This window comes from Raphanus sativus, unplaced genomic scaffold (assembly GCF_000801105.2).
Source record: "Raphanus sativus cultivar WK10039 unplaced genomic scaffold, ASM80110v3 Scaffold1961, whole genome shotgun sequence".
Classification (NCBI taxonomy): domain Eukaryota; kingdom Viridiplantae; phylum Streptophyta; class Magnoliopsida; order Brassicales; family Brassicaceae; genus Raphanus; species Raphanus sativus.
In genome coordinates, this window is record NW_026617270.1 from 573 (window position 1) to 18,215 (window position 17,643).

Below are 17,643 nucleotides of genomic sequence, written 5' to 3' on the forward strand. Positions count from 1 at the left end.
ATGGGGTCCCATATGTCTTGAACCATAAAATATAATTCCTGTTGTTTTTGTTGTTTATCTTAAATTTAGTTTTAAAAAGTATCAATTGCACTAAGATAATGCCTAGCACGGTAACACCACGTCGAATTTGATAAAATACTACGAAAAAGAATTGAAAGTATCAGTAGGACTGTAGGAAGATTAATTCCTGATAACGTTGTACGTGGGAGAGCTTCTGATTTGTTAGATCTCATAGTGAACCTTCTTCTAGCAATAAGTTTCTTTTGTTTCCAATATTCATGTTCTCGCTCAAAGGAAAGTAAAAACTAAATATCGGACTCAATTAACTGAATGTGTGGAACCGCTAATTACGCATCCAAAGCTCCAAACTAGTAAATTAAGGGCAACTATTATAATTAGTAATCTCAACTTTTCTTTTCTCAGGACCCATCTTGACTCTTTTCATACAAAAAAAACATAATCACGTCTTAGAGATAACTATAGCAAAATGATAACCTTATCTTACAACACATGAATTATTGTTTAAGGTTGGAGATATAAGAATCTCTCTGTCTTGTAACCATTTTAGCCAACAAAAAATAACTATAAGTAACTGGAGGTTTTTTCTCAATTCGTATTATTTACTTACAAAACTCATTATCTCGTCTATTTTAATGCTAAGTGATAGTACAATACTTATAGGATTAAAGAGCGGTAGTTGATGATAATTGCAGTAACCTTATCGGATAGAATATGACCAGCTTTAGGCATTAAGCATGCAAAGGAAAGCAGAAAAAGATGGCTTTCACGTAAATTCTAACGGTCACATGATAAAATGATCGGTCTTTTTTAGTAACAGCGACATCACAACTAAACATGGTCAAACTATAGGAAAGTTTTGTACGTGTCTTTTCATTATTGGGGTAATTCTCTGACTATCTTCATGTTCACTTATTGGCGTCTTTACTCAAACTGATATACTTTTTTGTAAATCTACTTTTTTTTTGCTTACTTTGATAACTTTTTTGCCGGCCAATAGATTCTCGAATCTGTGCAAGCGAACTAAAAAAGAAAGAAAAGAAAAACGTTAAAAATGTAATTTACTTTTTGCTTTTATCCGCAACTACCGAACCAATGGTCTCTTTTCTCGTTCAGTCAAAAACATGGATTCTCCGGCCTACACTAAACCAGCCAATTCGCCGTAAGAAATGATTCAGCATTCACAAGTTTTAGACTGATTGGTACTTTGACCATCGTTTTGAACAATCATTTTTCTGCTTACCATGGGAGGACAGTTTCAGTTTGAGTAGAGAGCTTTATATGAATCAGGATATTCAGAATTTCAGTTTAACGACTATTACAGGTCTGACGATGACTACTAGGAAGCTGAATAATAAGTATCAAACATAAGGAACTCTTCGCCTGATCTGTAAAGGACCATTACAGTATATAGGCAGACGAACACAACAGACAAAAAGCATTCCTTAAACAAGAGAAAGCAAGTTTTGGCCTGTGAAAGAACAAACAAACTTCACAATCCTTGAGCTTTACTCCGTTCTTCAGCCATTCTCTTCTTAATCTCATGTGCTGCATTGAAAATCCCCATCGTTGGTTGGTTACACACAAAGCACTTCTTGTTCTTCGTGTGATGCTGCATCATTACATAAACCAAAAACCTCTTAGTGTCCACAAACCAAGCTCACACAGAATCATCATATAATTGTCGCTTAAAAACAAATTCATCAGCATACCTTTAAAGCACAATGCTCGCAGAAGTAGTGTTTGCATTTGGTCACAACTGGATCAACGAAAGATTCTCTGCAAATGAAGCAAGCAAAGGGCAATGCATCTTCATCTTCCTCGCTGTCAGCCTCATCATCATCTTCATCTTCAACTCCCATAGCTTTATTCCTCTTCTTAACTTTCTCAGCTTCTTCCCACTCTTTCTCAATCTGCCACCCAGGTTTGTAATCTCCACGGTCGTGCAGAAACTTACACGAGTCTCCATACCCACAGTAGCCAGTTTCTTTGTAATCTTTGCATATATCAGGCTGGTAGTCGAACCTAGCGGATACCCTGATGTGCGCAGAAGCTCTTAAAGGCCCGTGTGAGCCTCCAGCTTTCTCGCTGGAGATGGTTTGCTCTCTTCTAAAGCCAGCTTTGTGATCCGTGTACCCATGAATTCCAGTGTAGAGCTTCTCATCAGAAGCCTTGTTCTTTCTGTTCCCTTTCAATGCTTCGTCAGCTCGCTTAAGGACTCTCTCACGGATGGCTCGTGCGTCCTGGTTGAAGTCGGTCTCGGTTTCAAGAGTGGCAGTGGCTCTACTGTCGTTTTGAACCTGGATCTCCTTGGACGAATCGTAGTGAAAGACGACGGCTTTCTCAGGAGGAGCCGTAGTAGCAGAGATCTTGGATGGTCCAGAGGAGAAAAACAGCTTGTTGTTATCGGGTTTAGCAACTTTCTTGAGCTTGTTCAGTATAGAGGTCTCGCTTTTGGAATCATCGTCGTCTTCTTCATCAGCATCAGCCGCAGGTCTTTTCCTTATGTTTTTAGCTTTAGATGGCTTCTTGAAGAAAGTACAAACTGAAAAAACAGAAGAAGAATGGTATTTTTTTTTTTTTTATAAAGTGCTGCATCCAGTCTCCTTGATGAAATTTTATTATTTAAAGCTAACAACAAGGAAGAAGAAACACATTGAAACAAGTATAATAAAAACTCAAGTTTAGGCAGAAGAGAGATACCTTGCTGAGATTGAGAATCTTGTTGCTGATGAGATGTTTTAGGCTCTTGTACAGTGTCTGACATTGTTATGCAAACAACTAGTTCAAATTTTGCGCCTCCTCTTCCTGCATTATAATCCCAGATAAGACTATTAGACTTTACTTCTTATTGATCCCAACAATTCTGAAATCATAATACACCAATTTTAATCAGTGCTAATAAACCCTAAGCTTACTCGACTATTCACAGGCATATATGCCTAAAGCAGCCGCTAACAGATAAATCCACAAACAGTTCCAGAGTTCCTTAATTGAAAGCTCAACGAAGATCAAACAGGAGAGAACCGAAAGTTGGAATAAATTTATATAAATAATAATACCTTGAGGAACCTCGCCGGTGGAGTACGTCGAGAAGAAGAACCACGACGGCGTTCGCACTTTTTCTGATCTGAGACGTTCTGTTCAATTAGAAATAAACTACTAACAAAGGAACCCGAGATGAGGATGGCGGTTTAGTTAGGCGGCCCAATTTTCTTAATGGGCCCAGTCCTTCGATCTTGTTTGTTTTCTCCCCTCTCAAGCTTTTAGGAAGATGCATAATTTTACTTGGAGACACATTGATTGGTTGATGGCGCGGCGCATCCTCGGTTGTCTTGGTTTTATCTTTTAACTTTATACATTATTTTGTTCATTTTCATGCTCATACCATCTGTAATTATTTAGTTTCATTCCAGAAAATCTAACTGATTATTAATTTTGAGTGAATGAATGATCATTAGAGATTAGGCCATATCGAGTGTAAAGATAAATACCTTCTTTTTGGGGGCCCGTGGGAAAATATTCAAGGAATTTCTCTACAAATTGGCCATTTCGTTTTGGTTTTATCTGTCTGTAAATGGATCATGGGAGGAGCCAGCTCTACGTGCTCTATTTTGCACCGTCGCCTTTGTAGTCTGATTAAGAATTTGTGCGGTTGTGATTCCTCGGAGCACCCATTTTATGTGGGACCCATGTGAATCGATGGTCCCGCTTCTTGTCTCTTCTTTCCACTTGTGACCTGCCGTTGCCTACATTTACTGGACGACAATCTCGCCTGCGCTTTCTTCACATAAAAATCTCTTTTATTTTTTCCTATAAATATTTTTTTTTGTCAGCTAACCATTTCGACTAGATCAACTATAAATTGATTACACCTCTATTTTGGTTATTTTTTGCTTACAGAAACATATTTAACAAAACCTCTAAATATGCCCCAATCATAAATGTGATCGAAATAAGAACCAGATGCTTGTGTTTGTCTGAATTAATCACCATTTGGATTATATGCAAACATAACGATATTTTAAAGCAAAAAAATATACAGAAGTATATTTAATTTATAAATATATCATTCTTGTTGATAAAATTATAAATATTTTTTAATACGACTTAACGACTGGCTTTTTATACTAAGTCTATTTTAGTCTTAAAGGGTGATTTTCAAACCAGCATTTGAAAAAAAAGAAGCTTTAAACAGTGTTGGTGAGCCTTTTTTCTTTCTGAAACTACGTTGGTGAGCCATATATTGATATATGCATGCATGCCTACTATAACTTGATTTCTAAGAATATCCAATAAAATTTTTAACTTTAGTCATTAGTCATTAAACAATAAAACACGTTAAAATATTTTACCATATCCTGTTTAAATAAGAGAATGGCTTATAAGTTACAAGTTCTTGAGCTAAAATTAAATGTTCGGAAACGGCTCCGACTTGGATGGTACTAGATTATGTAATGATTCTGTTCGGTAGGTATATAAGTATTCCCAACAAGAATGATAAGAAAAGAAATAAGACCATTAATTCCCTCCAGGCCCATTAATGGCTTAAAGGCCCTAAAATTGGAAAGAAATAATTCCGAAAGAAGCAAAATTTCAATACAAACTAAAAGACTAATATACCCTTTCAAGAGGAGATAATTACTACTACGAACGTTCATAAAATGCCATTCTGACTATTGAATCTCCGCCCTTGCTTCCTTATCACTCACAAAACTTTTACTATCTCTATCTTTTTTTCTCACACCCCTTCCTCCATGAAAGCTTACAGCTTCAGCTTTTCTTCGCACAACTGAACTCTCTCATAACTCTTCTTATCATATTTTTTTTTACCATTCACTTTTTAGATTTCATATCTCGCTGGTGGAAAAGCTCATTAAACTAGCTACTGCTCTACCTATCAGTCGGTAACTACCGAACTTTGATTATTATTTTTCATGTTTAAGTTTGTGTTATATCAGCAGATAGCATAACTAACGGTATTGTATTCAGTTCATATGATTTGGATAAGATAATGGACATATAATTTGCTCATTTGTTTGTATATCAGACAATGGTATTGTTTTAAATTTTAACAAGCAATTCCATTTTATTTCCAGTTTATTTGGTTCTCTTCCAATAAAAGTAAAAACAAAAAACAAAAAAAAAACGAAAAAGCTCGAGAAATGGCTCCCAAGAACAACCGTGGAAAGACAAAAGGAGACAAGAAGAAGAAGGAAGAGAAAGGTATCACCAATAGTGAAAACCTTATCTATATTTTTTTGTCAGCCAAAAAAAAAAACCTTATCTATATGAATTTTAATTAAAAATAAGCTGTTGATTTACTTCCTTTAATAATTAAGTTATAGTTTACATATGAACCATGGTTTACGGTTTATATGCAGTTCTTCCGGTTATGGTGGATGTCATTGTGAACCTTCCGGACGAGACGGAGGCTATTTTGAAGGTTTGTGTGACTATTTTCCTCGCATCATTTTCGAATTGTGTTCTATTTCTCATATTTCTTGCGTGTTAACAACTGTTTTTCTGGTAGCGGTTTCTTTGTGAAATTTGTTATAACTTTATAACTTACAACCCTTTTTCTATTTCTCTGTCTTAATACTTTCACACACCCAGCTGATTTCTATTGCATTAGTTTCTTGACTGTATAATTGTTAATTCTGAAACTTTTTGTGGTGTAAATGTTAAAAAAAAAATCTGAAGCTTTATCTTAATATGTTACCTGTTTTGTTTTTGATATATAAACTCCCAATGTGCATGGTCGGTTTTCTTTTCTTTGATTTTGTTGTTTGGGATAAGGTGCGAAGGAATACACGTTACCATAAAAATTGATAATTATACATGCTGTATTATTTTGGTTTTTTTCTTTCTAAAAAATCATTTTCAATTGACTTAGAATTATCTTTTAATTTTATCATTACTTGAACGTGTATATAATTACAAAACTGTGTGTAACACAAAAATTCGATTATCAACTAATTCAATTATTTCCATATTTTGGTCAACAAATTACGTAGACGTTATATAGACAGTGAAATATGTATAACGAAAACATATGTATATGTATATAAAATTATCGTCAAAAACACGTGTATCTCTTATTCATATTTCTTTTTTTTTATCTTTTTCAAAAAAAAAATATTCATATTTTCTCGAATATTGTTTAAAAGTTTTCTTTTATGATGTAATATATAAGCCGTATTTGAGGCATAGGTTACACATGTTTATTATCTTAACAAAAAAATGCACGTATGTCTGAAAACAGGGCATATCAACGGACAGGATCATAGATGTTCGCCGGCTTTTATCGGTTAACTTTGACACCTGCCATGTCACCAACTACTCTCTCTCTCATGAGGTAAAAAGAAATCTGAATGAAATTTGAGTGGAAGTTTTTTCTTTTCTTAATTTTGAGTGGAAATTTCTAAATCATTTTCTTGTTCATTGTTGGTTACTTGTTAATGTTGGATGGTCCAGAGATATTCATATTTATTGTGGAATCTCATAGGATCTGAATACCAAAGTAAGCAAAAAGTAAATGAAAATGACTTTTTCTAACGTTTGAGAAAAAATGTTCGAGTGCGAAGTGTCATTGTGCCTAAGAATTTAATTTGACTTTTCTTTCCCTTTCCTGCAATTATATATGTTACCAGAATTAGTTAACATTTCAATGCTTAAATCATAGGAATAGTATAAAGAAAGAAAAAAAGTTAGAAACATAGTAATAGTATAAAAGGAGTAAAAAGTCTGCTGTGGTAAAATACTCAATATATGTCTGTCGTTTACAGGTAAGAGGATCGCAGTTAAAAGACACAGTGGATGTTTCGGCGCTCAAACCGTGTGTTCTCACGTTAACAGAAGGTAAAGTTCCATCGTGCATCATTTGACGTGACGCTCGTTTTTAATCAGACGCCGTTAAACGCACTGTAACGGATATACAAACGTTGGTCCTAGATCACTCAAACGATGTCGTATTAATATAATAAAGCCAAAACGGCGTCGCATAACAGTTTTTCGCGCTTCTTCTTCTTTTTTTTTTCTTCGTTCAGAGGATTACAATGAGGGAACAGCGATGGCGCACGTAAGACGGCTGCTTGACGTGGTCGCGTGTACCACTTGCTTCGGTCCGTCGCCAGAGAAACCCGATTCGGTGAAAAATGCGCAGGTTAAGGGAGGTGGAAAGAATCCGAAACAGACTGAAACGTCGCCTCCGCCGAAGGATGCAGTGGTTGATGAAGCCGGAGAGACTAGTCACTCTTTCCCTAAGCTCGGAAGCTTCTACGAGTTTTTCTCTCTCGCTCACCTCACTCCTCCTCTTCAATGTAAGATTCTATTTCTCTCTGTAACCTTAAAATTCGATGTCCAGATTCTCAATCGATTGGCGTGTGTTTTATAGATATACGGCTCGTGGCGAAGCGGGAAACCGAAGATATCGCGGCGGAAGATCATCTTCTCTCCATCGATGTAAGCAAGCCGACGATGATGATGATGATGATGATGATGATAACGATGAATCGGCCTTTTTGGTGATAACGTTTGCGTTTTCAAACTTTGATCTCAGGTGAAGCTTTGTAACGGGAAGCTCGTTCATGTTGAAGGCTGCAAAAAAGGATTCTACAGCGTCGGGAAACAAATAATCATTTCTCACAATCTTGTTGATTTGCTTAGACAGATTAGTAGAGCCTTCGATAATGTAAACATCTTATTTTGCCTCTCTATCCATCTACCCTTGAGCTGAGCTTATTCCTTTTTTCTTTCTTTTAATCATGTTAATTAGGCTTACACTGATCTTCTTAAAGCATTTTCGGAGCGCAACAAGGTGGTTGTTTCTTTTCTCTGAATGAAGATTCAGCTGATGTTGAATTGGGTTTGGTTATGCTTAAGAGCGTTTAATCTGTATATGTGCAGTTTGGGAATCTTCCGTATGGGTTTAGAGCAAACACATGGCTCATCCCGCCTTCTGCAGCGCAGTCACCTGCAGCGTTTCCGCCTCTCCCTGTCGAGGATGAGAGATGGGGAGGTGATGGTGGTGGTCAAGGAAGAGATGGCACCTACGATTTGGTTCCATGGGCCAACGAGTTTGCCTTTATCGCGTCCATGCCTTGCAAAACAGCAGAGGAGAGGCAAGTTAGAGACAGAAAAGTGTTTCTTCTTCACAACCTTTTCGTTGATGTCGCCACTTTCAGAGCCATCAAGGCCGTTCAGAAAGTAATGGCTGACCCAGTTCTGGCTGATGACTCTCAAGTTCTATTTTCCGAGACTGTTGGAGACTTGAGTGTTACGGTTACGAGGGATACTTCCAATGCAAGTAGCAAAGTGGATACAAAAATCGACGGAATTCAAGTCACTGGTTTGGATAAAATGAAGCTGATGGAACGGAACCTTCTCAAGGGACTTACAGCTGATGAGAACACTGCTGCTCATGTGAGTCTTTTTCTATATAACTTTCCATGTTTAAGATTTGTTACTCATTGTTTAACATTTGTTTATGGACGCAGGATGTTGCTACTTTAGGAACTATAAGCCTCAAGTATTGTGGCTACATTTCTGTTGTCAAAATAGAGAAGGAGAATGAGGAGTTAAGCCCACCTTCTCAAATTGTTGACCTCCTTGAACAGCCTGAAGGTGGTGCTAATGCTCTAAATATCAACAGGTTGTCATTTCTTACTTAGAGAAAATAAACATTTATCCTTTGTCTCTTTAGCTTTTGTAGTTACTTACCTGTTTAGTTATTCTCATGGTGCTTTACAGTTTGAGATTCCTTCTCCATAAATCCTCTCCCGAGCAGAACAAGAAAACACAACAGGATGATGAGCTTACATCTTCACGAGAATTTGTAAGTAAAATGCTGGAGGAAAGTCTTGTTAAGCTTGAGAAAGAAGAGATAGACAGGGATAGTATCATGAGGTGGGAACTTGGAGCCTGTTGGATACAGCATTTACAAGATCAAAAGAATACGGAAAAGGACAAAAAACAAACCAACGAAAAGTCTAAGAATGAACTGAAGGTTGAAGGGCTTGGGAAGCCGCTTAAGTCTCTCAACGGCAACAAGAAAAAAACAGACGCAAGCAGCCCTAAGGCGCAGCAGACTGTAGTATCATCTCAGGTTGATACGGCTTCTTCAGGGGCTGATAATGCTACAATAACTGCAACTTTGCAATCTGACGCCGAGAAGAATGCTGAAGAAAATGTGCTTGTCTTGAAGAATTTGTTGTCTGAAGCTGCCTTCACTCGCCTACAAGAGTCAGATACTGGACTTCATGACAAGGTTTTTACACTAAACCTCCAGTCCTTCTATGTTCATTTACTTGCTGTGTTCTAACTAAGAATATTTGTTTCAGTCTTTGCAAGAACTTGTCGACTTGGCACAAAAGTATTATACTGAAGTCGCTATTCCGAAGCTGGTAAATGCGTGTAAAGTTTATTGTAGTCTTGTCTATTACCAATATGAAGATAGTAACACATCATTTGTTTGGTATTTATTGCTCAATACAGGTTGCAGATTTTGGTTCGTTGGAACTCTCCCCAGTCGATGGCCGGACTCTAACTGATTTTATGCACACAAGAGGTCTCCGGATGCGCTCTTTAGGATATGTCGTAAGTAGCCTTTTTTAACTTCATTTTTCTTTAAATCTACTGAAGATGAGTGATCATATATAACCATCCACGTTTTATCTATGAACAACAGGTTAAGCTCTCAGATAAGTTGTCACATGTACAGTCTCTGTGTGTTCATGAGATGATAGTTAGAGCCCTTAAGCATATCCTTCAAGCGGTGATTTCTGCTGTTGCTGCTGACACTGATAAAATAGCTGCAAAAGTAGCTGCTGCTCTGAACATGATGCTTGGGATTCCAAAAAATGAAGCGGAAACACCACAAAACTCTTGGAATGTACATCCTCTTATCTTCCAGTGGTTGGAGAAATTCTTGAAGAAACGATATGACTACGATCTCAATTCCTTCAGTTACAAGGATCTACGAAAGTTTGCCATTCTCCGTGGATTATGCCATAAGGTAATTTAATGAATGCTTTAACCAGAATTATTTTTTGAGTTATAAGTCGCTAGTCAACTATTAGATTGAAAGTTAATTTTTTGTGTCAAATTGTATCTGTCCTCAGGTTGGTATTGAGTTGATTCCAAGGGATTTTGACATGGAGTCCCCAGAACCGTTCCAAAAAACAGATGTGGTCGGTCTGATCCCAGTGCATAAGGTAATAGACAAGATGAAAGATGCTTAAAATTTTCTATCTGAATCTGTATTCTTTCTAGTAATGTATCAACAATAGTTGTTAAGACTTTCTATTCTAAATCTCTGCAGCAAGCAGCATGTTCGTCTGCTGATGGAAGGCAACTTCTGGAGTCATCTAAAACAGCATTAGACAAAGGAAAGCTTGAAGATGCAGTTACATATGGAACAAAGGTACATGTCCGGAAAATCCATTTCCTACTCCTCAGCTCTTTCTTCATATTACTTTTGTTTCTCTGTACAGGCGTCATGATTTGTTTTGTTGTTTTGTCTCTTTTGTTTTTTCCCCTCCCTTAGGCTCTTGCTAAGCTTGTAGCAGTTTGTGGTCCCTATCATAGAATGACAGCCGGAGCTTACAGTTTACTTGCTGTAGTTCTATATCACACTGGTGACTTTAACCAGGTCTGTATATAGACAGTTACGCTGTAATATTTTTCTTCCATATGACAATTGCAAAACTAAAAGGTTTTGTTGAAACAGGCTACTATATATCAGCAAAAGGCTTTAGATATCAATGAGAGGGAACTTGGACTTGATCATCCGGATACAATGAAGAGTTATGGCGATCTTGCTGTCTTCTATTATAGGCTTCAGCATACAGAGCTGGCCCTCAAGTAAGTTACCAATTTTCATTTCAAAGAACGGCGAGGTTTAATGATTTGGGTGTCTCGTCAAAACTCTGATATGTTTGCTTTTGGTAGGTATGTTAAGCGTGCGTTGTATCTCTTACATCTAACATGTGGTCCATCTCATCCGAACACTGCTGCTACATACATCAATGTAGCCATGATGGAGGAAGGTCTAGGAAATGTACATGTTGCCTTGAGGTATCTTCACAAAGCTCTCAAGTGTAATCAAAGGTTGCTTGGTCCGGACCATATCCAGGTTCTTCTCCCGATGCTCTGTGTTTTTTTTGGGAACGTCACTTTGTAAGAACTTTCATTTGCTAATATATTGCTGCTTATTATGTCAAATTTCAGACTGCTGCAAGCTACCATGCCATAGCCATTGCGCTCTCGTTGATGGAAGCGTACCATTTAAGTGTTCAGCATGAGCAAACAACCTTAAGAATCCTCCGAGCGAAGCTTGGCCCAGATGATTTGCGTACTCAGGTATGTATATATATAACCAAAATATCCCATCAGGCAAATCATTCATCTTTCTGACATGTGCATGCATTCTTAAATCGGACGATCTATTTATATTCTTCAGGATGCTGCTGCTTGGCTAGAATACTTTGAGTCCAAGGCTTTGGAACAACAAGAAGCTGCACGAAATGGTACTCCTAAGCCTGACGCGTCTATAGCCAGCAAAGGCCACCTAAGGTCAAACAAGTTTCTTAGATATTATCTCCTTATTTGTCGTTTAGAAGTTTTCTATCCTATTTGAATGTATCTATCAATTTTACTCCTCGGGCAGATACTTAGCTTCATAATGTTTTGCAGTGTACCCGATCTACTCGACTATATCAACCCAAGCCATAACGCAAAAGGGAAACGGAGTGTGGCAGCAAAGAGGAAGATCTATATGAAGGTTTAACTTTTGTTTCTTTCGACATTTCTCCACTCAGTGGTTAAAAATGCTTACATGATTGGACCTGTGTTATTGTGTAGCTAAAGGAAAAATCCAATCAGAACAATGTTTCTGAACAGTTAGCAGAAGCCCCAAGGGAAAATCAAAAGGAAATGTCTGAAGAGGAGATAGAAGCAACTGGATCAGAAGATGGTCAATCAAGCGATGCGAATCAGGAGACTATTCTTGCACCAGCTGAAGAACTACCTTCTCCTCCAGTCATTGATGAGGCTATTATGGATAATAGTAATCCAATTACATCTGCTGAAGTTTCAACTGAGACACAGCACCCTGATGGTAGTGAAGATGGATGGCAACCGGTGCATAGACCGAGATCTGCTGGATCATATGGTCGCCGGTTGAAGCAACGACGAGCATCAATTGGAAAGGTATATACATATCAGAAGAAAAATGTTGAAGCTGATAACGATAACCCTGTTTTCCAGAATGCTACTCAGCAGAACCCCAAATACTACATTGTGAAGAAGCGTACTACAGCGTCATATGCAAACTATGCAGATCATCATTCTCCCGGTATGACAACTCAAGGCACCAAATCTAGCAGGAAAGTAGTTAAAACCTTGGCATATCGGGTTAAATCAACGCAGCCGTCTTCTGATAGCCCTAAAACTACAGCTGAAACATCAGAAGAAGATGGGTTGAAGACAGATGCTTCTCCTGTTGTGCCATCTGGTCTGTCAAGTAATGTGCAAAATGAGGCATACCCGAAAAACTCTGTTGTAAGTCTTGGAAAATCTCCATCCTACAAGGAAGTAGCATTGGCACCACCTGGTTCCATTGCCAAGTATCAAGTCTGGGCTCCACAAGCCGAAGCTTCAGATAAGCAAGCGGATAATCATGTGGAGAAAAAATCTGAACAGGGCACATCTGTGGAGCTTCCAAGGGATGCGCAGATGATTACAGTGTCAGAGGAAGAAGTAAAAAATGAAGTTTCTGCGGACACAGAGTCTAGCAAACCTCAAGGCAAAGAAGAGATCGAAGTAGAGTTACAATCATCTGAAGTGGAATTCAAAGGGAACAATTTGAATGAAGATGAAGAATCTGGTGGGGGCATTCAGGTGGAGGAACCAGTACTTGAAACTAACGAAGGTGTAACAGATATGATTCATTCGACCACAGAGCAAGAAGTGAAAGATCAGCTGGCTGCTGATTCCGATGATCTGAAGGAAAAACTGGGAATCTCTGCCACAGACTCCAGCGACGTCCCTCGAGAGTTATTGCTACCTAACAAGAAGTTATCAGCTTCAGCTGTCCCATTCAACCCATCATCACCTCCAAGTATCATACGTCCTACTCCAATAGGCATGAACATTGGACCGTCGTGGCCAGTGAACATGACTCTTCATCACGGACCTCCTTTCCCTTCACCTCCTACAACTCCAAACTTGATGCAGCCAATGTCCTTTGTATACCCTCCTCCTTACACTCAATCAGTCCCCACAAGTACGTATCCTGTAACCAGCGGTCCTTTCCATCCCAATCAGTTCCCATGGCCGCTTAATATGTCGGAGTTTGTACCAAGAACGGTTTGGCCCGGATGCCATCCCGTTGAGTTTTCCCCTCCCCACATGATGGCTGCCGAGCCTGTAGCTGCAACTGTGTTAGAGCCCACTGTGATTCTACCAACTGATATTGACACTTCAGGAGTGGAAGAAAGCAAGCAAGATGTGGCGGCAACCGCGGGTGAAACTATGGATTCTGTTAATCATGTGAATGTAGTTGCTAGCAGTGAAATGGAGAATGGAAACAAGAAATTTGAGGATGACGAGAGGACTTTTAGCATTTTGTTAAGAGGAAGAAGAAACAGGAAACAGACACTGAGAATGCCCATCAGTTTGCTCAACAGGCCTTATGATTCTCAACCATTCAAGATTGCTTATAGCAGAGTCATCAGAGGCAGCGAGGCTCCAAAGTCCGCAGCTTGAAACCAAAGATCTCAGCATCGTCGATGAAATTCATCACTCACACATCTCTCTCTCCCTGATCCTTGCTGTTTCTTAGGGGACAGTTTAAAAGGTTAGCTTCTTGGTTGAATCTTTATATATATATATATGTATATAATGCATATATTGTAACATGGTGGTGTCTTCATTCTCAGGTAATTTCGTTATCAGTCATCGGAAGCTGTGGCTTGTGATAGTCTCAAAATGATTTGATCTGGATTCTTAGAGAAGAGAGGTTGAAGAGGGGAAAAAGCCAGAACTATTCTATTTTCTTTTATACCATGTGAGAGGTGCTGAAGTATTGTTTTCTGGGTTTTAATTTTTAATTCAGCCAATAAAATTTTAGGAAATTTTGGACATACAGTAATTGTTTTTTCATATCCCATTGTGGCCATGTTAAAAAAACTTTTGTTATCTCTTTTGTTCGCTTTTGCGTATTTGTCATCAATTAGATCTTATATCTAATGGCTTGCTATGAAATATCGTAATTATAATTTATAAACTTGTTTATTGAATCAGGTATCAGATGATAATACCTCTGAATAAACCGAAAGTAAGTTTTTTCGAAAAATTAATAATAATAATTTGAATAAAAAGACAAAATTAACAAACTAAAAATGCACAACCATCCATCGTGTCCTCAGCTTTCGAGCCATTAAAAAGTTAAAATGGATTAACGACAACCGCTGGGGGCTCTTCTCGGAGAAGACCAACCTGGTCGTGATAACTTACAAAAGGGTTTTCACCTTCAAAATTTCCCGGTGGGTTATAAACACAAATCGCATAAAGGCCGCCGTTTGAACAATCCACACGTGCGCACCCAACCTTCGTGCTATCTCTCCACACGATCTGCGTATAGTGTCCACACATTTGCCCCGACTCACACGTGTTACCCCTAACGTCGTAGAACTTATTCTCATCGGCCCACACTTTGACAACATCCATGGGCGTCCAGTTATTCTGTCCGGCCCAAAATATGTTTTCTCCGAACGGACCATTGGAGTGAACAAGCCTGCAGTCCCCAACGCGCTGTCTCGCCCACGCACGTGCATACGCCGCTAGTCTTCCATCCCATTGTAACGGCGGTTCTCCCACGCGCGCTCGTACGAGGTTATGTGCGAATAGGAACTCAATGCTCGCTCTGCTTATTTTGTAACGATGTCGTCTTCTCCCCCACCTGAAGGAGGAATGTTTTCCGGTTAACGACAGTGCTGATGACGACAGAAATCGAGTGTTTGGCGCTGATGGAGAGTTAACGGATGTTTGTGTAGACGACTCGCTGTGATTAATTTGGGACGTCGCGGCACAGAGCTGAAGGAGGAACAACGTAACGGCGACTAATATGGGAAACGGAGCTCGTAATTCCCGTCTACAAAGCTCCATTTTTCTCTATAAAAAATAAACAAAAGAGCGTATAATAATATTCTTTTGTAGGAGAGTTAATTACTCAAATTGTAGGTGAAAGGTGTAATTAACTCTCCGATTGAATTTGTTGAGAGGGAAAACGAATCAATAAGTAATTGTTTCTATTTATGAACGTCAAATGTAAAAATATATCGTTTTTGCATGAGTCAACGCACGGTGATTATTGAATACCGGAATGCCGCTAGAATTAAAACCACATTTAGGCAACACTTAACATTAAGGTCTAAGGTTAGAGTAAAGGTGAGATTATTGTTTATTTGTGATCTAAAATTTGATCCGTAATATATTTCAAAACTAATACTATCGATGATAACTGCGATAAGTTTTGACGATTAAGAAAATTATTCGAGTTTATTTAATCAAAAGTTGATGCAAAGTGACCATCGAGAACTATTGAACTTCGTTAGATAGAATGTCAAGCTATCACACTAGCTACGTCAACCACACAAGTAGAGATATAATGCAAATAGCCAAAATAACCACTTCATCGGTTTGTCCCACAACATACAGAAAACCCAATTACAAATAAATTACAACCTCTAACCGAGTGAAAATAACATTGTAGTATCTCATATTCAAGATAATTTGTTGATAAAATATATTAAACCCAAAATTAGATAATATTTTATCCTTTTGATTTTAATTGTGGTTCTAAATTTATACATATATATTAATAAAATATTTGATTTATATATTTTCAAAATAAAAATACAATTATCTATACATATAACCATATTCTAACCAATAAAAATAAATAAATAAATCTTGCTTGATACTATATTTATTTTGAAATAGAAAATTTACTATATAAACTAATCTAAAGTGGGAGCATTCAAGAAGTAACAAGCGCAATAAAATAAAAATAAAATCGGACCACTGTCTCAAACGTCGAGTTGGATCTTTGGTTTTGCCTGTTTAAGAAATACCGACACGAAAATTCATGTTTCTTTTAGCCTGTATAATACAATACATATTTCCATCGTACTTTACCATGATTTAACACAAAATATTAATTAGATTTTGGACGTACTCTACCTTCCTTAAGATTTAGTTTTGTACATTACTAGTTTCTATAGAATGGTCTTGAAACTTGTTTTGATTTTATTCCAAAAACTTGTTTACATAATCCTTATAAATCAAATAGTATTAAAAAGTTCCAGTAATCGTCATTTGTTGTTTCACTAAAAGTAAATTAAAGCTTTTGGGTAATTAAAAAAGATCATGCACGCTCTCTTTGATCCCAGAGTTAAAAACATATAAAGACGCTAATAATACAGCCGACAACACGTGAAGTTTTATCAACACGTATTTAAACTCAACCGCTAAAGATTCACTTGTCCGAGAAACAAAGGTCTCTCGTCTAAAACATAAATTGAGAAAATGGAAACAAAGTACATTATCCGTACCGGCTCGGGTCGGGTCAAGATTAAGCACATCCTCGTGGAGCAAACCCGACTCGTGAACCCATCAAATCGTAAACGACCCGGAAACCCTGTTGCTGGATGTTCCCAATAATGGATAGCCCGCTCATGGTACCGGCGAATGCAAAGCAGAACTTGCCGTTAGTATCCACCGGAATCAGATAATTCGTCGCCGGAAGTGACACGTCAGCCCCACGGAAGTGCAAAACCACCGTCGGGACTTTAACCTCGTTTTGATGGGAGAGATCGAAACAGGTATCGAAGAGAGAGTAATCAGGCGCTCGTTTCAGGCTCTTGGCTCCGATCCGGAAGGCGTCTCTCATAGCGATGTAAGCGGGTCGGACCAGCCGGGTCACAGAGGTACCCGAGTCGATAATGACTCCACCGTTGCCGATCTGGTCGAGTTTGAAAAGAGAAGCGGCTACGCCGGGGACGCGCGTCCCTCCCACGCTAATTCCAAGCAGCTCGACGTAGTAGAAAGTATCAAGCTTCGGATTGGATAAAAGCGGAGTGAACTTCGCTGTACGCGAAACGGCGCCGTTTCCGAAAACGACAGAGGAAGGCTTAGAGGAAGCGGATCTGTCGACTAAACAGTAAGAGAACTTCTGATTAAACCGGCGACCGGTCTGACCGGGAAACGACAATCTCCCTTTTCCGAGACCTAACAAACCGGCTGCTCCGACGAAGAGACCTTCATTGTCGTGACCACACCCGACGGCGACGCCTTTAACGCGGTTTCGTCGGAAAGTCAGCGTCTCGGTGGCAAAATCGCCGACGGTGAAAGATCCGTCGCCGTAGGAGACTTGGTAGAGGCAAGTCCGGCGGCGCGTGTTGCATCCGGCGGAGTCTAGCCGGCGGCAGAGAGGCGAAGAGCAGGGGATGGTGGAGTAGGTCCGGGACTTTCTCGGGTCGAAGATCGGGTCGGACTGAGAGTAACATCTCCGGCAAGGAGCGCACTGGAGCCAGACGATGTCGCTCCCGGTGTCGAGCACCA

General features: G+C 38.8%; 4 protein-coding genes across 4 annotated transcripts; 1 reads left to right on the forward strand and 3 right to left on the reverse strand.

Annotated features, from left to right (window-relative positions):
- Nucleotides 1-1,294: 1,294 nt before the first annotated feature.
- LOC130505036 (zinc finger CCCH domain-containing protein 1-like) lies at nt 1,295-3,235 on the reverse strand. Its single transcript, XM_056999642.1, has 4 exons — nt 3,081-3,235; nt 2,722-2,826; nt 1,731-2,563; nt 1,295-1,630 (listed from the first exon to the last, which is right to left on the reverse strand). Exons 2-4 carry the CDS (start codon nt 2,783-2,785, stop codon nt 1,511-1,513), a joined length of 1,017 nt encoding a protein of 338 aa, XP_056855622.1. The 5' UTR covers nt 2,786-2,826; nt 3,081-3,235; the 3' UTR covers nt 1,295-1,510.
- A 1,470-nt stretch (nt 3,236-4,705) lies between these two features.
- LOC108805568 (protein REDUCED CHLOROPLAST COVERAGE 1) lies at nt 4,706-14,222 on the forward strand. The gene is made up of 25 exons (XM_018577497.2): nt 4,706-4,925; nt 5,118-5,244; nt 5,403-5,464; nt 6,284-6,376; nt 6,807-6,879; nt 7,068-7,340; nt 7,415-7,482; nt 7,580-7,711; nt 7,796-7,837; nt 7,927-8,442; nt 8,517-8,671; nt 8,770-9,286; nt 9,360-9,422; nt 9,514-9,615; nt 9,707-10,033; nt 10,140-10,232; nt 10,340-10,441; nt 10,565-10,669; nt 10,748-10,881; nt 10,969-11,152; nt 11,248-11,379; nt 11,480-11,592; nt 11,713-11,800; nt 11,881-13,876; nt 13,959-14,222. The coding sequence occupies exons 2-24, from the start codon at nt 5,184-5,186 to the stop codon at nt 13,783-13,785; spliced, it is 5,340 nt and encodes a 1,779-aa protein (XP_018432999.2). The 5' UTR covers nt 4,706-4,925; nt 5,118-5,183; the 3' UTR covers nt 13,786-13,876; nt 13,959-14,222.
- A 72-nt stretch (nt 14,223-14,294) lies between these two features.
- LOC108805582 (pathogenesis-related protein 1A-like) lies at nt 14,295-15,440 on the reverse strand. The gene has a single exon (XM_018577506.2). The coding sequence runs from the start codon at nt 15,184-15,186 to the stop codon at nt 14,467-14,469; it is 720 nt and encodes a 239-aa protein (XP_018433008.1). The 5' UTR covers nt 15,187-15,440; the 3' UTR covers nt 14,295-14,466.
- A 1,021-nt stretch (nt 15,441-16,461) lies between these two features.
- On the reverse strand, nt 16,462-17,638 carry LOC130505037 (aspartyl protease family protein 2; the record flags this gene model as incomplete). Its single annotated transcript, XM_056999643.1, has 1 exon — nt 16,462-17,638. A coding segment is annotated over one exon (984 nt), but the record flags the coding sequence as incomplete, so codon positions are not given.
- Nucleotides 17,639-17,643: the final 5 nt, after the last annotated feature.